The sequence below is a fragment of the Nyctibius grandis genome, chromosome 4 (assembly GCF_013368605.1).
Source record: "Nyctibius grandis isolate bNycGra1 chromosome 4, bNycGra1.pri, whole genome shotgun sequence".
Lineage (NCBI taxonomy): Eukaryota > Metazoa > Chordata > Aves > Nyctibiiformes > Nyctibiidae > Nyctibius > Nyctibius grandis.
In genome coordinates, this window is record NC_090661.1 from 105,048,543 (window position 1) to 105,069,822 (window position 21,280).

The 21,280-nt window shown below is 43.3% G+C and overlaps 1 protein-coding gene across 2 annotated transcripts in view; it reads left to right on the forward strand.

The window, feature by feature from the left end:
* Positions 1–21,280, forward strand: part of INPP5A (inositol polyphosphate-5-phosphatase A) — a 208,902-nt gene that overhangs the window by 178,294 nt on the left and 9,328 nt on the right. For both annotated transcript variants that reach the window (XM_068398292.1, XM_068398293.1), the window contains exon 12: positions 8,788–8,861. In XM_068398292.1, the coding sequence (XP_068254393.1) occupies positions 8,788–8,861 (74 nt within the window). The remainder of the gene's footprint in view (positions 1–8,787; positions 8,862–21,280) is intronic.

The window sequence follows — 21,280 nt, forward strand, 5'->3', positions numbered from 1 at the left end:
AATCAACAGACAAGATATAGCACAATGCACTCTTCCCAATGGCCTTGGCTCTGACCCTTTTAAAGATAATGGGAATACTGTCCACTAAGAACCAGATTAGGACGATCAAGTGCATTTCATCAGGGTTTGACTTGAACCATGATCCCAGAGGTGAAAAGGCAGAGGTTTATCCACTGAGCCAACCAGCCCCTGTCCAGATAAAATCCTGAATATGATGTATAAGGGCAAATTAGGATAGAGGAAGGAAATTGATTGCTTGGGACCATTGTTACCTAGGACTGGTCATAAGGAAATCCTACGCATCCTGAAACTGCCTCTTTTATTTAAGGTGGTCACCTGAGATGCCTGATTTTCATAAATTACGGGCAGGAAAATGGCTTCGTGCTCTATTCCTTTACTCAAAAACAGTATTTTCATGCTTGGAATTGCATTTGCTTAAGTTAGTGGTTAGTTGATACGCCATTGGATAAACTGCAGAATGGATAATGATAGAGACAGGAAACATTGTCAATAAATAGTTCTCACTAGCAAACATAACTGTAAAGCCAGATTGCTTGCAGAAGTCAGTCCAGATATGCTGGGTTAGCTGTTTACTGCCAGCTTCCTGTCCCAAATAAATGAATTTTTCTAGTGTAGAATTTTCCCATATCACAAAGTTACACGTATTGTTTCATGACCTTTTGTCCCCTTGTCCTGTCCTACACAGCTATTGTAAGCCCTAAGGCTAATTCAGGTGTACTGTGCTATATTTATTTTTTTAGGCATGGTCATTGTTTAAGTATAGTCTAAAGAGGAGGTCCAACATCTGTATTTGTGCTGTGCCATCCAGCCTGTAGTCAGTGTGATCTGCTGACATGCTTTGGCGTAGGGCCACCCTTTTTAACCTTTGTGACATGCAAGGGGATGTCCAGAGAGGCAATCTTTGCACCTCTGTTCCAGTCCTCTGGAGTTTATGGATCTCACCATCATATTTGTGCAGTTAATATTTGTGCATATACAGCAGCGCCCTGCCTCGGCTTCCGCATCTTGCCTGAAGTCTACGGCAATCCAAAGACAGACAGAAGGGTGCTGAATTGTTTTTCACCAGCTCTCTGCAGTAGCCCAGTCCTTTTGCATTCTCCAGGTACCCCTCACAGATGGATGCCTGCAACTTAAGGGCACTTTCGTACAACAGGTATGGCTAGAGGTGAGAGTGGGGTACTCAGTTGCAAGGATACAGAGACACGGGCTCTGGTCCCTGGTCTTAAGACTGTCTGTGTATTTTACATGACATAGGTGTTGAAAGAAAAACAGTATAGAAAGCAAAGGCTGGAATCCAGATCTCCTCTGATCCCAAGAATGGCCTCCAGCGTCTCTCGCTGCCCTGCTGCTTGCGGGCGTCTGCGTGCCCAGGCTCAGCAGGGCGTGCGCCTCGCCTTGCCTTCCCTTCCCGTGCCAGGCAGCCCTGCCTGCCGGCGCCTGGCAGCTCCAGAGAAGGAGGGTATGAGCCTGAATCCTCTCTGGGAAAGAAACACCTCAAATTGGAGGTGTCTGGAAGTTTTAGATGACCTTTCAAGATGCCTGATGGTATGTGGGGGAGACAAGGGGTATGGCCGGAGCTCCCGGAGCGGGATGCCTGGCGCTCAGGTGCCTCTGGGGTCCTGCCCGTTCCCCAGAAAACTCATGTCAGCCAAGCCTGCCTCATAGACCTTGCTCAGGGGAAGCTTCACAGAATCACAGAATCAATCAGGTTGGAAGAGCCCTCTGGGATCATCGAGTCCAACCGTTGCCCTGACACCACCATGGCAACTAGACCAGGGCACTAAGTGCCATGTCCAGGCTTTTCTTAAACCCCTCCAGAGATGGTGACTCCACCACCTCCCTGGGCAGCCCACAGTGGGAGTTTTGCCCAAGAAACATGGATCATAGTCTTTCTTCAAGAAAGTCCCATTTTTCATCACTCTACAGGTAATACTAAAACTGTATTCTATATATTTCTATGCTTTTGTCAAATCGCAGCCCACAGACTGACAACCTGACAGGACAGTGCCTGCTGGTTTTAACGCTCTAATGGTGCAAATTCATGTTATGTTTCACAGTAACAGACATGTAAAGTTTAATGAAATAATTCATTGTGTCTGTCACATTTGCAAGCAGGATATTCCTAGTTAAAATCTTTTGGTTTTGAAGTTAGCCTCCACTCAGTCGTCCTTGCCATTTTGAATGAGCTGTATTACAAGCTGTTGTGCACAGTTTATGAATTAATTACAATCATGTTAAAGTGTCTATTCCTGTAAAGTTTTGGAAAAGGCAATTTGCATGAATGCAGTTTTGCAGAGTGAATTTTTTTGAATGAAGGCAAGCACAGGAATCCCGGGAGAGTGAGTGACAAATCCACTTTTCACCATCAGGAAGCAGGAGGCACGCATTTGGCCAGCTGGTAGAGTCACCGAGAACTGGCGCTGGCCAAGAGGTGCTCATCGCTTTCACACTGTATTGGTGGACTGAAGAGCAAAGAGCAGTCGTTGGGGCGGTCAGGCTGGAGCACAGGGGGCGGGAGCTGTAGTCTGTGTTGGAAGGTGGTGAGCGGTTGTGCTGCATTTCGGATGCTCCGGGCTCTTGGGCGCGGTGAAGCGGGAGGGATGGGATGCAGTTTGCTGCTGCAGAGCAGCGTTGGGGCAAGGAGCCCTGGGGTTGTGAAAGGCGCTTTTGTTAGCAGGACGTTAGTGTGGGTAACTGCTGCTGCACGAGCGAGAGCCTGCACTTAACCTGATTCAGTACTCATAACCTCTTAACTAACTAGTTTATTCTTTACGTGTACTTCAGTTTAGTCTCCTTATTGAGTGCTAATTACCGGAGCAGTACAACAGGATTCTGTTGGGTTTTTTTTCCCAACTAATAAAAATATCCCAGGATAAGCTCTGGATTCTCTGCTGCCTGTTGCAGATCGAGGGGTGACTGCGCCCTGCAGAGCTGCCAGCAGGGTGGTTAACTTCCAGCTTATCCCTACTAGTAGTTTCGGCCTGAAGTCCACGGACTTGGACTGAAAGGATCCACACAGGGCAGTTAGGAAAACCGAGATGATATGCAAAATCTGAGCGTGTGAAATGTCTAATAAAAGGGCTACAGCCTCCCCTGGAAAGATGTAAGGGGTACATGGTTGGAAAAGTTTGAAAGCACTGTTTTATCCAAATCAGCGCTCTAATGAGGCAGAGCCAATAGTAGTCTGCAGTAATTAGTGATCAATAGGCATCAAGGGGAAGTGTGGTTCTTTCTAGAACTTTTTAAGCAATCTAAGTATTTCCGTAACAGACATACTGTTTTTCAATGCATTTTCCAGAGCAGTTTTCTGAAAAAGTTGGAATACTGGTATGAAGATGTTCGTGTCCTTTAAAGCGTTGGAATGCCTCCTGAGATAGAGGGGCGTTTTGCCAAAACAAAACAGCATTTTCCTGGGGGAGCTTCCACTGAAATCAGAGATTTTCTGAATTAGTACGGGCACAGGGAGCCTTCAGTGCCGAGGGTCTTGTACTGCCTGTGCCTGACTCTAATAATGCTCAGAAAAGGGTATTTGGTGCAGTTTCTCTGTGTGCCGTATCTCCACATGTATGTAGGAGTTTATGATCTGACAACACTGCCATTCAGGATGTATAGACAAATTCTCAGAAATCTATTAATATACAAAAGCAGTGTAAGTGCTACATTTATATTCAATAATTTTGGCTTTTTTTCTGTGAAACATGATTTTAAAGAATGGCTTTATGAGGGAAATAAAATTAAGATTCAAAATGTATAGTAATGGATCATTTTACAAAGCCTTAGATAGAGAAAACAGTAGCTTTAAAATAAGGCTAGAGCAGAGCTGTGTGTGACATTTTCATGGAGAAGTGGGGGGGAATCAGCATTTCCACAGACCTTTATTTGAAGTCAGTAGACTGCTGAATCAGTTTCTAAATATTTTTCTTTGACTGGAAAGCCGGATAAAATTAGTGTATTTCCAAAGTCTTGGAAAAAATCGTGTGCTATACAAGACTGGCAAAGGAGGTTGCAGTGAGCAGTGCCCGCATGTTTTAATTCTCTAAGGTCATTTCTCTATGCTCATCTCCTCTTTTTGGTCTGAAACTTCATTTCCCTTTCACAGCTGTGAATTCTCTGGTGGGCCCTGCAGATGGATTTGATAAATGCTGCTAATATCACCTTCTGATCTACCCATGCTCTGACTTTGGTCTGTAGGTCCTGATGAGTAATTGCCATTGTTCTACTCCAATGACTGAATTAAGTTGCCCTGCTCTAAAGGGTTCACACGTGTGTGACTTTAGCCGAGGTGGCCCACTGCGGCGTGCCGATGGACACTGACCTTTGAAGAGCGCCTCGTCGCTTTAAACTGAAGCGAGCAAAATTACCTTGATTTCTACAACTAGCTAAACTCTGTTATAATCCTTTGATTACTGTCAAGCTGCATAATATTGAAATTTAGTATTGCAGATAATTGCTACCTTTGGCCAGAGCACACACTGCTTCACCACACACGGCCCCGTGAGCTGTAGGGACAGTGAACTTGTCCCGTACCCCAGCCCCGGGCAGGGGAGCTCGCTGCAGTCCCCACGGGAAGGACTGCGCAGTACTGACACCGTCCGTCCAGCCCTACTCCATTTATTGTGCCCGAGGGGGGTATGGGTTCTGCAGGCAGTGCCTGTGCAGAGCCACATGCCCTGGTACCCTGCACTGCCTTCTCCTTCACCCCTGTACGTAAGCGCACCGGTACGTCGTGGTGCTGGCGAGAAAAAGGGAGGGAGAAACAAAACTCTCTTCAGCACCTTTTACAGGCAGCACAGTTGCCTGGAGAAACAAGAGTGTTGGAAATGCCCTTAGGAGGTGACGGGCACTGCAACCGATACAGGCGACAGCCCTAAGTGCTTTTAATTCTACTCAAATTAAGTAGGGAATATCCCTTACTGCAGATGCAGTGGTTCTTTAGTTCTGTGCAGAGAACTTCACTGATACCAAGCCGATTCCCGTTCAGGTCAGCAGGCGCTTGAGTATACAAACCAGTTGGAGCATTTGGCTCCTGAAGTGTGCTAAGGGGAAATACTTCAGACTGCAAAATCCTATCACTGAATTTAACCTGGTTTTAAGAATCACATTCTGCCCTGTGAGTTTTTTCTGACAGTCACAGGCCAGCGGATGCGTGCTGCATGGCTGTGCTCCCCGAGGCGTATTGTCTCTGTCTCGTGGGATACCAGCTAACTATGGATATATTATATGTATGGATGGTGTTTTCATTTGGAAGATGTTAATCAAGCATTTGTGTTGGGCTGGTCGTGGACGTTGTAGAGCAAATATCTTGACATAGTATCAGCAGCTCAGTGGTTGCAGCAGATAAAACGTGGGCCCTGCATCACCCTTGCTATCATTTGGGTATAAACACATCAGTGAAATTGAGTTGGGGAAGAGAACAGTCTTCTGAGCTGCCTGTGACATGTAGTTCTGGATTTAACTTCCAGCCACAGCGTTTTAAAATCTCTGTGTAATGGCTCAAATTGTCCCAGCACGTCATGTAACACCTTAAAGATTTGGTTTTTATGGATGATCTTATAATGAGTAAATTAAATAGAACAATATATTGATTTTAGGCTTTGAACTTAATTTCTTTGTCATTTTTAAGGCATTTGGAGTGACAGACATACTCATGTTTACTGTTAGAGCAATGACATTATTCACAGTGCTGTTTAATGTACAATATGGAAATAAGTGAGCAGTTTGTTCTGAAAATTGCCATCAGTAGAGTATGTTCCAGGTGCTTCCCTGTGAGATTCTGACTGCTCCTCGGTATCGTCTGGCCTATATTAATTTTCATTCGTTTTCTATAGTGCCAAGGAGCTCCACCCATGTACCTGTCATAAAGCAAATAATACAATTAAATGATGCCCGTGTCAGCTCCCGTTCCTTCTCTTACTAAGTTGTGTTGAGGGAAAGTGACATTTATAACTGTGACAAGCCCTAGTGAAGCCGTGGTTTTTCATCAATAATCTTGTATTTTGAGATTATAGGCTTAAATGAGAACGCAAGTGCTTTTAATACCAAAAAAGTAATAGTTAAAACATGCTGTTTACTGAAAAATTAACTGGAGTTTTCTCAAAATGTGCAGTTCAAGTTTTCCTCATTTCTCCCCGCCACTCCCCGCTGTCTGCAGCGCTACCAGGTGAATGAAGAGAAGCTGTTGGGTGGGTTCACACTACACGGCCCTGAACACACAGATAATTTGTCATCACCCTTCGTAATGAGCAGACGTGTGTTTGCGTAGTTTGTGGACACGTTTGAACAGGAGGTTACAGATACTGTAACATAGTCACTTGATATCTAGGAAAAAATAATTTGTTAAAATTAAATAATTATTTAAAATATAGCACGAAATAATAGTTTGTGCAATTAATGCAGTGAAAGTATTTAACTGTTTTACATGTGAGGATGAATTGTCTACAACGAGCATTCCCTGAGTATTTCTTCTAGGCACCTAGTTGGGCTTTGACAACCAGCTGGGTCATCGTGAGGTTTTGGCTTTGTCCTTGCAAGTTGAAGGTGTCCCTCTACCTGGGGAAACTTGGCGAACCGATAGAGAGCACAGCACACAATACAGTCTTGTTCCCATTATCTGTCCTCTCTGTCAGCAGGGTCAGCAGCTCATCTGCATGGCACCGACACAACTGAACAGGCAACTGCAGCAAATAAACACACCCCAAACTTCTCTGGATATAACGCATGTCTGCATGCTTAGTGCTCTGAACCCCGGCGTTCACTGAGTTTGCAGATATCATCATAGCAAGAACAATCTGAATGTGTAAAATTTGGAAAGTGTGAATTGGTGTGAGAGGACAATGCAGCCATTTAACGTGGCCAGCCCCTGGGATGCCCATGAGTAATTTATACCATTGTGTTCTGGGGAGCATTGTTCTTTTATTCAGTCCTTGCAGTTTTCACACTTCAGAAATAGCCCTTTCTCTGATGCTCCCACTTCCCTGCTCTGATCTGTTTACTCAGCAACAGTAGGAAAAATGTATTTGCACTGTATTAGTAGCCATATATTTCAAAGAAAAGTTTTAACTGGGGGTGGTAGACTTTTCTTCCTATGCTAGATTCACGTTGGGCAGATAACATCTTTGAGATGGAGACACGTGGAGCAGGAAAGGATGGTAACATTTGTTTTCATAGCCAGTTTGTATGTATGTATTGTAGGTACACATCTATCCGTACTATATACTTAAATATAGGGTCACAGTCTGGAAACGTGCATGATAAACCATTTTTTCCTGAAGTATGTTGAGATTGCTTCAGTGAGAATAGTGGCTGAACCGTCCCAGCATTTTTAGGATGGAGCATGTTACTAGATACATACCGTAAGTTTCCACACAGATGTTCATAAATATTTATCCAAACATCTTGGGTACTTCAGCTTTTGATCAGAGGTTAAAACACGTACAAATTATCTGCAGTTATTTGTATTGCAAAATCTTCCCATCACAGAGTTTGGTGTGAGATGGGCTAAAATAGGGAGAGCTGCCCGTTACTTGGCATCCTCGTGTAGAAGTACGTCCGTGCAGCAACACGGCAGCGAGAAACCGCAGCGAGCCGGGGGGCCTTGGAGAGGCAGCTAATCAGCAGGGCAGGTGGTTCAGGTAGCTGCTTTTCACACAGATAATTAATGTGTACAAGTAGCTGCTAATTGCACGTTTCAGGAATGATTTATGAGGTGGCAGAGGGGAGAGAGGGACCCGATCTAATTTCTTTGGGAACCTCTGCCGTTCGTACAATGGTATCGGCGCAGCTGCGAGATGGGACGTGATTGATGAGGAGCGGGCAAACACGCCGCCGCGTTCGGGCGCTGGCTGGGTGGCACGGCTGTCAAAGGGAGGGTGGCACCGGAGCGACGGCCGGTGACAGCGCAGACCCGCGGCTTTTTGTCTTTTAACTCGCTAATTCGCTTGGGCGTCAGGCGTAACACCAGCCGTGGCTCTGAAATGGGGTCGTTCACGTCCATCAGAACAATTATTGGTTTAATGTGGACGATTATCGTTGACTTGTTATGAGCAGGTTTGTGTTATGAAAACGACTGCACATATTTGTTTTCTCTGTAGAGGTCGGGGGAAAACAAATTTGGCAAGGACTAATATTTATAGCCGACATTAAATCCAGACTTATGAACATCTCTGTTAAATATCTGCTTCTAGTACTGTGTCTTGGCTGCTGCCTGGGAACACATTTCCCCATTGTCACGTACCCCTCTTTCTGCTCTCTGGCACGCACCACCCAGAATAGGTGTACAGAGCCACTGCTTGTCTTTGCTTAGGGAGAGGGATGTGCACATCCTTGTGTTTGTTGTACCACCTTATCTGAGCTAAAGATAATAGTAAGTAATATGATACTCTCTGCTGACATCTTTGTGGGCTGATTAGCATATCGGTTTGCTGTACTTTTTTAAAGCTAATCTGATTTATCCTTGAAAAGATTGCTAATAAAATTTGAAGAAATATATCCATCTTGAAACAGTGAGTGTACATATAGGTCTCTGCTGCAAAGAGCCGGTGTTACATGTTTCACTGAGATGAAAAGGAACATTTTGAACACTTCTCTCAATTCACTGTTTTTGTATCATAATAGTACTGAGCGTTTTGCACTGGTTTAAAAACTATTACACGAGGGATATACTGTGTAATCAAAGTCTGTGTTTATTTCCTTTTATACAATGTAGTATTTTTGGATTGCCTCGGTTCAACATTGAAGAGTGAATCCATTTATTTCTGTCTTTTATAGCTTTTAGAGTTTGACAGAGAGCTGTCAGTCTTTAAAGACAGATTGTATGAACTGGACATCTCATTCCCTCCCAGGTAAGACTCACATATAATCTGTTTATTTACCTGGCTAGCTAAAACATAATTGTTGCCAGCACCGTGGGTGAAATGTGAGTGTTCCCGTACGTGTGGTGGAAACGCTAACGATCTTTGTTCCCTTCACAACTGCGCAGCCTTCCCGCACCCTCCGTCCCCGCTCGGGCAGGGCAGGGCAGTCTGCACGCCGAGAGGGCTCTGCGGCTCCTCCTGCGGCCGCAGCTCATCCTCTTACAGCTGCTCTTACTGCAGACCCGACTCTGTGCTAGGAGGTGTGTAGCGACTTAAGCACTGGGCCCAGACAACCTGTTAAAATACTTTATTGCAACCGTAAAGGCAGTCTGTGCCTCAAGCTGTTGAAAACCGGCCGGCGATGGCACTAGGAACAGGCTGGAAGCGGGGGAGCAGAGCCTGATGCTGTTGCTCGAGGGAGGATCCGAGAGGAGTATCAGGAAGGAGGGCAGGAACTTAGACTTGCAAACCCAAGATTTTTGCAAATCGCAGTCCTGTTCAGGAGAAATCTGTGGAAAATTTGGTACAGTTTTAAACATGTATGGCCGCTTTCCAAGAACGAAGAAGTCAAATTTCACGGTTGCTTTTAAGGGAAAGAAATACTATATTCACAAAGAAAGTTAAAGTTCAAGAAATCATAGATAAAAACATACTTTTTATATACTTTTTTTTTTTAATTGACAAAATATTCTTAAATGTTGCTATTTTATCCTTTATGGACAGGTAGAAAAGTATGATGTTTTGGCATACACTAAGAAAAAATTTGGAAAATTTTTGTTATCATAATCTCATTATTTCTCACCAGCCAGCTGCGATACTGATTATATCGATCCCTGGGGACAATGGCAGTAGGCACGGAGAGGTTACCGCTGCTCTAAATTGTTCTTATTGATTGAGTATGATAACAGAAGACCAGCAGTGTGTACACCTCTGAGTGTATTTCATCAGTGGTGTACCTGGTCAGGGTAAAAGGAGGTGAGGGGAAATAGATACGAATTTTTTACCAGAAATACTCTTCCACTTGATTTCACCAACATTAGTGCTTTCAGCCCCAACAAGGTCTGGCAAAAATACGTTGTTGCATGAATGGTTTGCAGGTTCTTCAGACCTTTCTGTCAGTATGGTTTGGTGTCATTCTGCTCTCCATCAAAGATCTGAAATTTGGCATGAGTAATCTTTGTATCTAAGTTGTACTTTTGATCTGTCTGTGAAACAACGTGAACATAACCATTGAAAAATTTCTTTTCACAAAGATGTCCAAACCTCGGCAGAGATTTCTGTTATTATTTTAGTGGTTAAGTTTCTTGCAAATTATGGCTAGACTGGATACAACCCAGGGTTTGCCTCACAGGCCATGCCCTGTGAGGTTGTGGGCAAGTAATAAATGAGCCTTCCTCTCCTTTACATCCCATTGGAGCAAGTAGTGGTGGGAGACCTCCATGAATGAGATGCAGGTGGAACAAAAGCCAGAAACTCTACAGGAGCCACCTGGTAGCCGTGCAGGGAAGGGCATAGCTAGGACTCAGAGGGGTGAGTTCAGGCCAACACTGGATCTCCAGGCAAGGAGACCAAGACTTGCAGGAGCAGCCAGAAGAGGAGAGCTCTGGCAAGTTAGCTGACGAGAGACTGGGACAAGGAGGCAGGGCCGCGGAGGAGGGAGGACTGGGCAAGGATGATCTGGAGTTACGGGGCGAGAGTGGTGAGAACCGTAGGAAGAGCGAGATGGCCACAGGACGCTGCCTGTGGGACGTGACAGCGAGTTGGTCTTGCCCTTCCCAGGTGAAAACGGGTAGCTGGGAAAAAGATTTTCTGTGTCCCTTCCTAGCACTGATCCACAGAGAGCGGTAGACTGCTGCTGTCAGATGCCAGAGTACCGAGGAACCCCTGTCAGGCCGAGGTAACGCCACTTCTCCTCGAGGTACGGCCGGAATGGGGCTTGAAAGTGGCGTCATGTGAGGCTGTATAAAGAGATAAAGAAACTTTGGGGGAAAATGGAAGGTGTTTGACAAAAGAATTAGAAGTTAAACTGGGAGTAAATAGGAGGGCTTGTGAGAGCTGTGCCTGAGAACTGCTGACGTTGCTATAAACCCAGCAGCGAGCTTCGGGGGGATGGATGGGGAGGACCATATGAACAGCAGCAAGAGGAGATAAATTAAATATTAGTCAACTGCGTTTGTACTCTCTGCTACCTCAGTATCTGAATACTCTGACACAGACCATTAACATCCAAATGATGTATTTCGATACCATTAAGATTTTAAGCTACTGTGTCTACTGTATGAGTCTGTTATTCTCTAAAACAAAAACATTAAATAACGTGCTACACCGGAGATGAACCCTTGCTAAAAAAATGTAAGTCCGGGTGAAAATGTTCCATCCCAGAAATCCCTGTGGATGAAACACAGCTTTTGACTGTGTCTAACTGATGTAATGAGTGAAATGAAATAAATACCTTGTAATGTGCGCTAAGTATCATCTCCTCTTCCCTCCCCTGCCCACATGCTTGCAGACTTGGCTAGGAAACTACAGGAGCACTTCCTTTGTGGCGTGGAAGGGATGCTACCACTGAGTTCATATAACAACATTTCTTTGAACTTAAGTGGAAAATATTGATAAAATATGAGAACTGAATATGAGAATATTGCTAGAAATACAAGATGTAAAACCAACAAGCCAAACTCATGCACATACAAAGAGCAAATTGGCTTTATGTTAGGGGGCTTTTTTTCACCCATCCCTCCTCGTGTTCTGAGTGGCACCCAAGGGAACCCTGCTTTCCCTTCTGTTGTCCCTGCACGAGCACCACGCTCAGGAAGAAGTCTTGCCTAGGTGAAGTACTGCAGAACTGGATTCACGGTTCTTAGAGTTGCTGCCTGTGAGTGTCCTTTTTTTTTCATGAAACTAAGCACATTGATTTTCCTGGGAGAAATAATATGATGTATTTCTCTTTGTATTGAAATAATGGCCACAATGTGCTATTAACTGCAAAACCAGGTATTTTGAACAGGCAAAAAAGCAATGGTTTTAATGTAGGACATTTTCTTTTTAACTTTTCACTCATGCAAGAAAGAAATTAAATATATGGCCTAAATGTCTTGGTTTCACTTCCTCGTAGTTTTTCCTCCTTTTTTCCCCTCATTTTTTCTTTTCTTCTGGAAAAAAAAATAATCTGTAGTTTATAATGACTTCACTGCTTTTATATACTGTTTGTAAATACGAGCTTAATATATATTGGTCGTATATCCACTCATACTAGATTTTGTATTTTTAACCAAGGGAGGATATGATGAGTCCTGTATATTTAGAAACTACTTCTTCAGGCTTCTTGGTATTCTTAGCTGGAAGGTGTATGGTGCTTCCATTTGTTCTGCAAATGCATCTAACAAAGCCTTTTTCACTGGAGGGAGAGACAGAGACAGCTCTGGTCACTTTTTGTGTCAATGGGCTTAATTAACGAGTATTTGAATTTAGAAGGAAGTTGCAATGGCAGCCTTAAAGTAGTATTTCAGAATTTGTTTTATACATGGTGCTTTAATGATGGTCCATTGATTCAGTCTGTGAATTACTCCTGTTCTTGATCCACGGTGTTACAGTCTTGCATCACGGGATGCTGGCCAACAACTGAAGACAGAGTACCTCAGCTAAAATGGCACTGATGGATACACCTACTACTACATTTCACATCTCTCAAAAGATGAAAGATCAGTTAGGACAGTTTTCTCTTTCTTTCATTTGTTTCATCATTTGTGCATACAATTAATTGCCCGATTTGCACACAGAGTTCTACAAATCAATAGCACAGTTGCATTCCTGTCTCACTTGTAAATTTTTCCCTCAAAAAGCGTGCTTGAGGTTCAGTGTACTTTTGAGATAAACGGAAAAGGTCACATCCCTTTGAGTTGCAGCACACTAAGTTACTTATAAATTCATTTTTTATCAGCATAAACTGTTTATTCTCTGGACTTTATCATGAGATCTTATTGATACACTGCCATCGCTGGCCTGGGGTTGAGAGCTTTACTCCTTTGAGCTGGTGGTAGTGTTGTGGTTGGCTTCAGCAGGGCCAAAATTTTCCCCTGAGCAGTTTTCTTGTTTTGTTTTCACGCCACTCCTGGAGCAGCATCACACCGTGATCCAGATACCTCAGGTGTAAATATGGGTAGGCAGAGGGTGACCAGAACTGTGTTTCTCTAGTAGTGTTCTTCTCAGTTATGGCTGTACAAGTATTTCAGAATTTAATTTTAAATTTGAGTCTGTGGTTACAAAAAAATGAGGGTAAGCATATTGCTGTTGTAGAAAGTATTTGGAAGTTCTGGTGTCCCCAAAGTGCTTATGTACTTAAGAGTATGGACCGAGAAAATAATCAAATCTGATTCTTGCATATTCTCAGTTGTCATTTGAAATTATGAAAGACCTTCTCTGTTGTAATAATCTGAACGGAGAGGACATTTTTGTACATTTCTGTGTTTTAATTGTTTTATATTAATATATCTACATCTTTTATAATTAATTTCTCTGTCTTTCCCCTTAATTTCGAATGAAGCCATGACAGTCATGTAGCCATATATTTTTATACTGGTAAGAATTTGTTTTGAAGGAAATAAGTAGTAATAGAAATGTTGACTTCTTTAGTCATTTTCTAACTATAAGCTGCCATAATGAAATGATGATGTAAAATTTCTGGGTTTTTGTTCTTCTTCAGTGTATTTATAGTTGTCGATTTCGTTGTGCTCGTCAAAATTCACCTGCAGCTGCTTTTCCATAGTTTGTTAACTTCTCTTTTCAGTTGATTGTAAACTGCATTCAATAATCAGTGAGAGCACTTAACTCTTATCACTTGTTAGAGGAAACATCTCAGGAGTCATTATTCACAGGTCTTGGCAAAAAATTAGGTCTCTGTATACTTCCAGCTACTCTATCATGCTTTTTAATACCAGCTTTTAAAAACTGAGCTTTTATATAAACCTTTTCTTACTCTCTTTCTAGTCCCTGTGCTAATGATTCCTTAAAGTAAAATTTTGATGTGGTAATAAGTATCAAATAAAGTTACTTTTTAATTCTGTAGAGTGGAGACCCTGTACTGAGCCAAGAACACTTTAAAATATTTTTTTAGACTACTGACTTCTTGCTTGTCTCTAAGCAATAGTACAGGTAATTCCGTAAAGAAATGGAAATACCCAAGGCCTCTTTCCCTGCATTGCTGTATTTGCCAGGTCTAGACTGCCATGGAGGCAATAAGAACATTGCTGTTCATCCGTCTCTTCACCGTTTGGTGTTCAAAAGAGAACTGCAACTAGGCTGGTACCCTTCCTAACAAGTCAGTGCAAATCTTCCATGCTTGTTGATCCTCCAAGTGAGGACCCACCTTTGTTTAAACCCTCTGTGGGAAAGTGTGTTGACAATCCATTGTGAAAGGCTGCATAAAAACACAGCGTAGCTAAATTAATCCAACCTTGTAGTCCTGGCTTAAATCGCTGAGAGCAAGGACAGTCAATTCTGTATATAAAAAAGCAATTTTTCAAGGCTTTATAAGTTTATAATGACCATTAAAATTTATTGCGGGTTGAAACTTCACGAGAGGTTTCAAAACAAGAAGTAAAATGTGTACTTCCCGTTGGTTAACAGCAAGATTTCAGAGCACAAGCACCCTGTCAGGCTGTTGCATGAGTATTTCCCTACCCATACAGCATATCTCCTTTGGGTTATTCATTTTGAACACAGCAGGCACAAGGTCAAAAAGACGAAGTACAAAAGTAGAGGATGCTGTCACCCCATGGGCAGCCATCCGCCTGCACGTGGAGGAGCGGAGATGAGTGCTGCTCTCAGGGTTGCTTCTGCGTTTCACAGGAGACAATCGCTGGACAAAATATTAAAAAGAAATCTGGGAGTGGAGACCGGAGCCTTGGCATGGCTGATGAGATGGCAGGTGAATGAGGATTTCCAGAATTACCACTTTGGCCTTAGTTGGGTATAAATTAAATTGAAGCTCTTTGGTTTTATCTAGCCATTAATCCACAATTTGACTTTTTTCTGCCCTTTCAAAACAGCGGTTCACTTCTAAGTTTTCAAACCACTAAGCAATATGCAAATGACATTTGTTGGATTTTACATAAATACGTTAATTTTTTAATCATACATTAATTTTGGTAGGTATAGATCATAATTATGCATATAATAATAGTTCTAGTGTATTATAGTGATAAGTTGAATTTGTAGCTATAAATGGGATGGTGTTAAGGCAACGCAGTAAATTCGTGTTAGCGTATACGCAAGTGGGTTTCCCCAAGGTCTGGGTAGACTCTGTGTGAGTGAACGTTAGCTTCAGGGCTCTTTCCAGTCAACTGTGTGTGTGGGAAGGATTCCAAAGCTGCTTCTGAACTCTCCTACCAGCCACATCTAAGAATAGCGTTCCTGCAGGCGTACTGACGAAACTCAAGACAAAACAAAACTATTGTTCTTCTCCGGTGCAGCACTGTAACTTAGTTTCAGACCGTGTGTCTGCTTGATCTCACATAATTCTCCATCCCACCCCCGTGCCCCTCCTGCTGCGGCGCGCAGGGAGCGGGGTCTGGCGGTCGCCCCTCGAGCATTCAGAACAAAGCCTTGGCTGCGCTGTGTGGTGTGCGGGGCTGTCCGTGACCCCCTCTCTGCTCAGCAGGGCACTTGATATCGAGGCGTTTTTCTAAATTTCTCTTCAGTTCCGAGTTCCTTTTAATTCTTTAAGTATGTGCTTAAATTGCATCAGCACCCGTGCACCACAGAGAAGCGTGCCAGGGGTGCCGTGGATGAGCTCCCGAGGGAAAAAGCCTTCACCTGCTGGCTCTGGACCTGTGTGAGCTGCAGCCGTCTGACCCCCGGCCAGCAGCCCCTGCCCGCGGGGGTTCCTCGACCCTCCTGCAGCTTGCCAAAAGCGAAGGCAGGCTGGAAGAGGAATCACGGCGTAACAAGAAATCACAGGCTGCATTACAAGTCTGCTGTCTTTGCACAGAATATAAAGACCCCTTCTAACAGAGTATTTTTCAGACATTATTCACCCATTCCTGTACTATATTTTGAGGCCTTTTACTTTATATAGTGAATATTCATGTTTTCGTCTCATTACCCTTTGTAATCTAATGTAGCCCATAGCAACCTTAGCCATCGGAGACTAAATACAATTCAGAATTTTAAACTCTGTAAGCTCTGTCAGTCACGGGCTGAACAGCCCGGCCGTGAGCAAACAGCCAGCCCAGCGTGAGGTGGAAAAGAGTTTGTGGCAGTCGGCAATCATTGCAAAAGGGGGTAGGTGTGAAAAAAGAAGTAACGACATTGTGGTCAGTCAATATACAGGTGGGCAATTGTTACCTTTATCGCTGCCCTCCATTAATTATTATAATTATTCTTGTAGCTGTTGTGTAGCAAAGATAGGAGCTGACTTTAGCAAGAGTTCACACCCATCTACAAGGTTTGCTTTCAGATAAGCCTGCATGCACAGTAATCTCATGTATTAATCATTCTCTTAAAGTGACCTGTTCTTGTTTGTTGTTGCATCAGGCTGTCATGTAATTTACTGGTTGGACATACATTTGTGCCTTAGATATCCTCTGTGTGATACTTTTCTCAAGCAGACCCTCCGCACTGGCAGTGTCTTGGCTTTGACACCTCTCACCGGGAGACAGGTTGAATCCCGTTTGCTCTTGGAAGAGTGTTTCTCCTTGGGAATTCTCTCTGGCTCTGGTCCCTTATTCTGCCAGAATCCTGTTTAGTCTATAATCTGTTCATTCTCTACCCTTGCATTTTGTCCCGTGACCTTTTTTTTATTCTAGTAGGTTGCACAATGATACATGTATTTTTTCTGGTCTAATTTGCACTAGAGAGTGAGCCAGTCTGCTCTGCATGAAGCAAAGCAAATGCGCTCACTTGTTCCCCCCCTTCTGCATCCAGAGACCGTCCAGAGACAAACAGCTCTGCCTTTTGTACCCAGCCCCGTGGGTGCCATTGTACACATCGCCCTTGGGTGTGAAATGGGAAGACAAGATGATGGTTTAGATTTCAACCAGCTGCCTGTTCTTACCAGTGTCCTCACCAGTTGCCCGGCATGTTTTCAGAGTATAAAATCATGTGCTGCCAGGATGGTGCAGTGCTCCTGAAGCAAACGGGATTCCTGTTCCTTAGAACATTACCTCAGTGACGCTCCTGGGTCCTGTTGTGTCACAAAAGGGGGAGTTAGGCACTGGAACGGATTAAAAATTGTAAGAGCCCTAGATGTTTTTATGCTTGCTTTATCGGTTACTTATAACACGTGATTTTTCTGCCAATGGAGAAGTATTTTGCACTGAACAGAAATACTCCATACTCATTCGTGCACTGTAAAACACCTTCCGGGTATCAGTGAGGTCTCTTAAATCGCCGGTGGATCCCTCAGCCCCTGAGGAACAGATTCCCACGGGACATTGTGTAGTTGTCTGGGTTCTTCCAGCATCTATGGCTGGAGCACAGAAGCAGCTTCTGTGAGCCCGGTTGAGCCCGGGACGGGGCGAGCCCCCGCGCACCTTCACGCCATCGCCCTGGCTGAGCCGTCGGATGTTCGTAGTCAGCGAGGGGAGATTTTCTCTGTGGGGAGCATTCTGGGCAGAGAGTAAAGGGCCAGTTGTTGCTCACTGGGAAAAGAAAGGGGCTCTGGGTTTCCTTTTTTTTAACTGGAAAAGGTCGAGTTACACTGGTGATACAGGAATGTTAACTCAGAAGCGTATCATAGACTTGTATTTTCCAAAGAAGCGTCCTGGTTTTGTTGGGATTTTGTTCCAGTGTGTGCCCAGCTGTGGCTGGTGATCGAGGCCATCAGCAGTTAAACCCAGGGCAGCTGCCCCAGGCTGCCCACAGGTGTGTGCTGGGACATTGACCTCAGGGGCACTAGAAATGGGGCAGCTGCTGGGGAGGGGGGCTCTTGGCTCTGCTCCCTCTTTATCATCCTCCTTCTCGAGAGTCACTATCCCTGGAGGAACTTGCCACCACTCTGAGCTAAGTATAATTTTGTGTCTTTTGTGTTAGCATTGATATTGGTTTCCTTATTTTATGAAATCTGTTTAAATTTTAACCCACAAGTCTCCCTCCTTTTCCCAATTCCCTTCCTTGGTTGGGGAAGGGACACTGGGTGAGAGAAAAACTGTTGTTGTTTAGCCCTGGGTGGGGGCTCATCATAGACAAGAAGTATGTTAAGCCAAAAAGCAATATGCCCGACATAAATCCATAAAAAAAGATTCAGAGAAAAGCGTCGTGTCGTTAACTGTCCTGTTCTGTGTTGTGCCCGGAGTTAGGCTTGAGTCCTGTGTACCCTTCTCACCCCTTGCTGCTGGATTCCCGGGTGACCCCCTTTCTGTGTCACCTTTGGCTCGGCTGGCTGGTGCGGTCACCATGGTGTCGGTGTAGCCTTTGCAAGCAGCAGCTGTTGAACGCATTGTGCTTTAACTGCCGTGTTTGCAGGACTGTGTTTACCCTCCTGATTTGGCCTGAGATGCGTATCACAGCCAGTTAGCTCAGCAGAGCATCGTGAAGGCTTAGGAGTATTTGGGTACACATGAAGCAGCTAATTTAATTCAAACAGCAATGTGTCTTATTGCTGCCTAAGGTGAGCACATGAAGATAAATTGCATGGGGTCATTTGTTAGGAAGAGGAATAGGGAACCCAGATCTCCCTTTCAGATTCAGGGAAATATAAAATGGTAATTCAGTTTGGAGGAAGAAACTAATGATCTGGAAGCTGACAAAAATTGGATGTCATGCTTTGGTCGAAAGACATTTTCTTGAAATCATACCGGTGTACCAGCTCACACGAGTGCTGAGCTGGGACCTTGTCAATTCAAAATATCAAAATATTTTTATTTATGTCTTTGGCCTTAAAACTTTCGAAGCACCCAAAGCTTGAACGGGCAGCCTGCATTCACTGTCCTTGCTTCCGTTAAAAGCATCTTAGACAATCTGAAAGTGTGTCAGAGCTAAAGGTAAATTGGACCAACATTTTCTTACAAAATACGAAATTAGTAAATAATTTTCTGATGAAAAGTGGTTGGGATTTTTCCCCTTTTGAAGTGCTCTCAATATCATATGTAAATAGAAAGACTTAAAAGTGAGAGAAGGTTCAGTAAATGTGAGGGCTCATGCCTGAGTTCAAAAATAAAATGGACCAAATCAAAACGGTGTCTCAGCTCTTCCCATAAAGAGCTCAGTTTTCATCGATGCTTTATGATTCCATCCCATCTCAATGTAATATTCAGCGATATAAAATGTGGGGGCAATTAATAGATGTGAACAAGTGGTCTTTGAACAGGAGGTATTTCCACTCCCTGAAGCATGATGAAGTTTGCCTACACATCTGCATGTGAATCTAGCCATAGGATGCACAGGTTTTCAGGATGACCTTTACTGTACTAAAAAAGATTACGTAGCTTACATACATGTTGTCACACCTCCCTCCACACTACTGGAAATGTCCTGCCCGTGGGAGGCAGAGCCCCCAGCACGCCACCCAAAGGCGTCACCAGCGGCAGGCGCAGTCGCGGTGCTCGGGGTGAGCTGAGCTGGAAAGCAGAGCGGCGTGTGAGACAGCGTGTAAAGGTAATAACGCTCCGAAGGGAATTAATTGTTTCCTGTTAGAAAGTACATTTCGCCCATCTCAGTAACGCATTTTAGCTGTTCTTGCACAAGAGAAGAGTTCATTAGGAGCATTTTTCCTGACTGGAAATGCCAGTTAAGGAGACATTTATACACACAGTATTGTTGGCTTGTGTTTCCAGTTAAGACACTGCTGACAGGATGGTTTACGATGCCAGAAGACTTTTCACCCCGCAGTAAGTATTTTTGTAAAGGTGTCCAATCATCTTTGACAATACCTGTCAACAGCAGCAGTGCAGTAATATTACTGATGCTCTTAATGGTTTATTTTCCCCAAACAATTGCCAAGTAGCTCTCATCCTTATTAACTGTAATACCAGCAGTTCATTGGACAGCCTGCTCCTTATTAAAGCAAGTTAGTTAACAGTTCCTCAAAGTGTTTGGTTAAATTCTGACAACATTGAGCATTATATTAATGATGTTCCTTTAATTAGTACTTTTGGGGAGTTTTATTCAGAAAACCCACCTGACAGTAATCCTAGTTAAATAAAATGAGTGTAACTGAAACAACAGTTTGTGAAATAAGGTGGAAAAGCAGCTAGAAGAAGCATCTTGAGAAAAAATAAATCCTGCACAACTGGAGGTAAATCATAGAAGCCTCTTGCCTGGATGCTCCAGAACTGCCTGTCTGTCCATCATACAGAGGCATTATACAGTCAAGGTGTGTTTTGTATAACTGCTGGCTGGCTTACACAGAGAATAACAGACCATTTTTGCTATTAGTTACTCAGCTAACATGAGTGGCTAAGGTCCTAAATTTCAACTTTGCCACTGTTCTAAACAGGGCAGAAAAGTTCTTCCACATGGAATTCCTCATTTCTCTATTTGTATTCTTAAATATATATAATACAGTGTGTGTAAAAAAAAAAAAAAAAAAAAAAAAAAAAATTTTTTAAAAGCCAGTAACCATACTGAATACTAGAGTTAGGAAGTGTGTAGTGTATTCCCTTAGCTATAGCACCCGTATGTGTTTGCATTATATCTATTTATCATTTATATTTCAGTGGTACCTAGAGGCCTTTATCTGTTATGTGATCATTTTTACAGGAGCACTCACTATTCATTCTCAAGATCACTGTTTTCTGTACATTGCACAAGACAGATTGTGATTGAGGCAGAATGCTACTGAAAGGAAAAAAGACACTTTGCTTTCTGCTCATGGGACTGAGAGAGCTGGTTCTCCCTTTTTTCTCCACCACGGTTACAGTTCTCGTGGTCAAGACTAATGATGCATGCACAGAAAGGTGGCGTGATGCTTACCCTCTGGGAGATCAATACTAGGATTTTTAACTTCTAATTACTTGGTGCAGAGTCCTTAAAATTATTTTTATCAGATCTGCAGTTGTTTTTATCGAGCATGTAATTGTTTATACAATTCATAGGTCGGAAAAATCTGTAAACTAGAATTATTAACTGGGTGCTGAATTAAGAACTGTGAGTTCCTTACTTGCCTGGAATGAGTGTGTTAAAAGAGGCTGGAGATGTCAGCAAAACAAAGCTGGTTTAATGCACTTGATAGCAGACAATCTTATGCTTGATCTCTTTGGGAAGATGTGTATTACAAGAATAGTTCTGCTTTCTGCATGCACACAAATTTAAATTTACGTTATTCTTTAAAAGAGACTATTTATGCTTTATTTCAAAGAAGCAGTTGAGAAGTGGGGTTGAAAAGAAGAAGAGGAGATAAATCATGAAGCTGCCCTAGAGAGAGCAAAAAGTTAATAGTCAAGTAGGAGTGTGTATTAGCACGTTTGTAT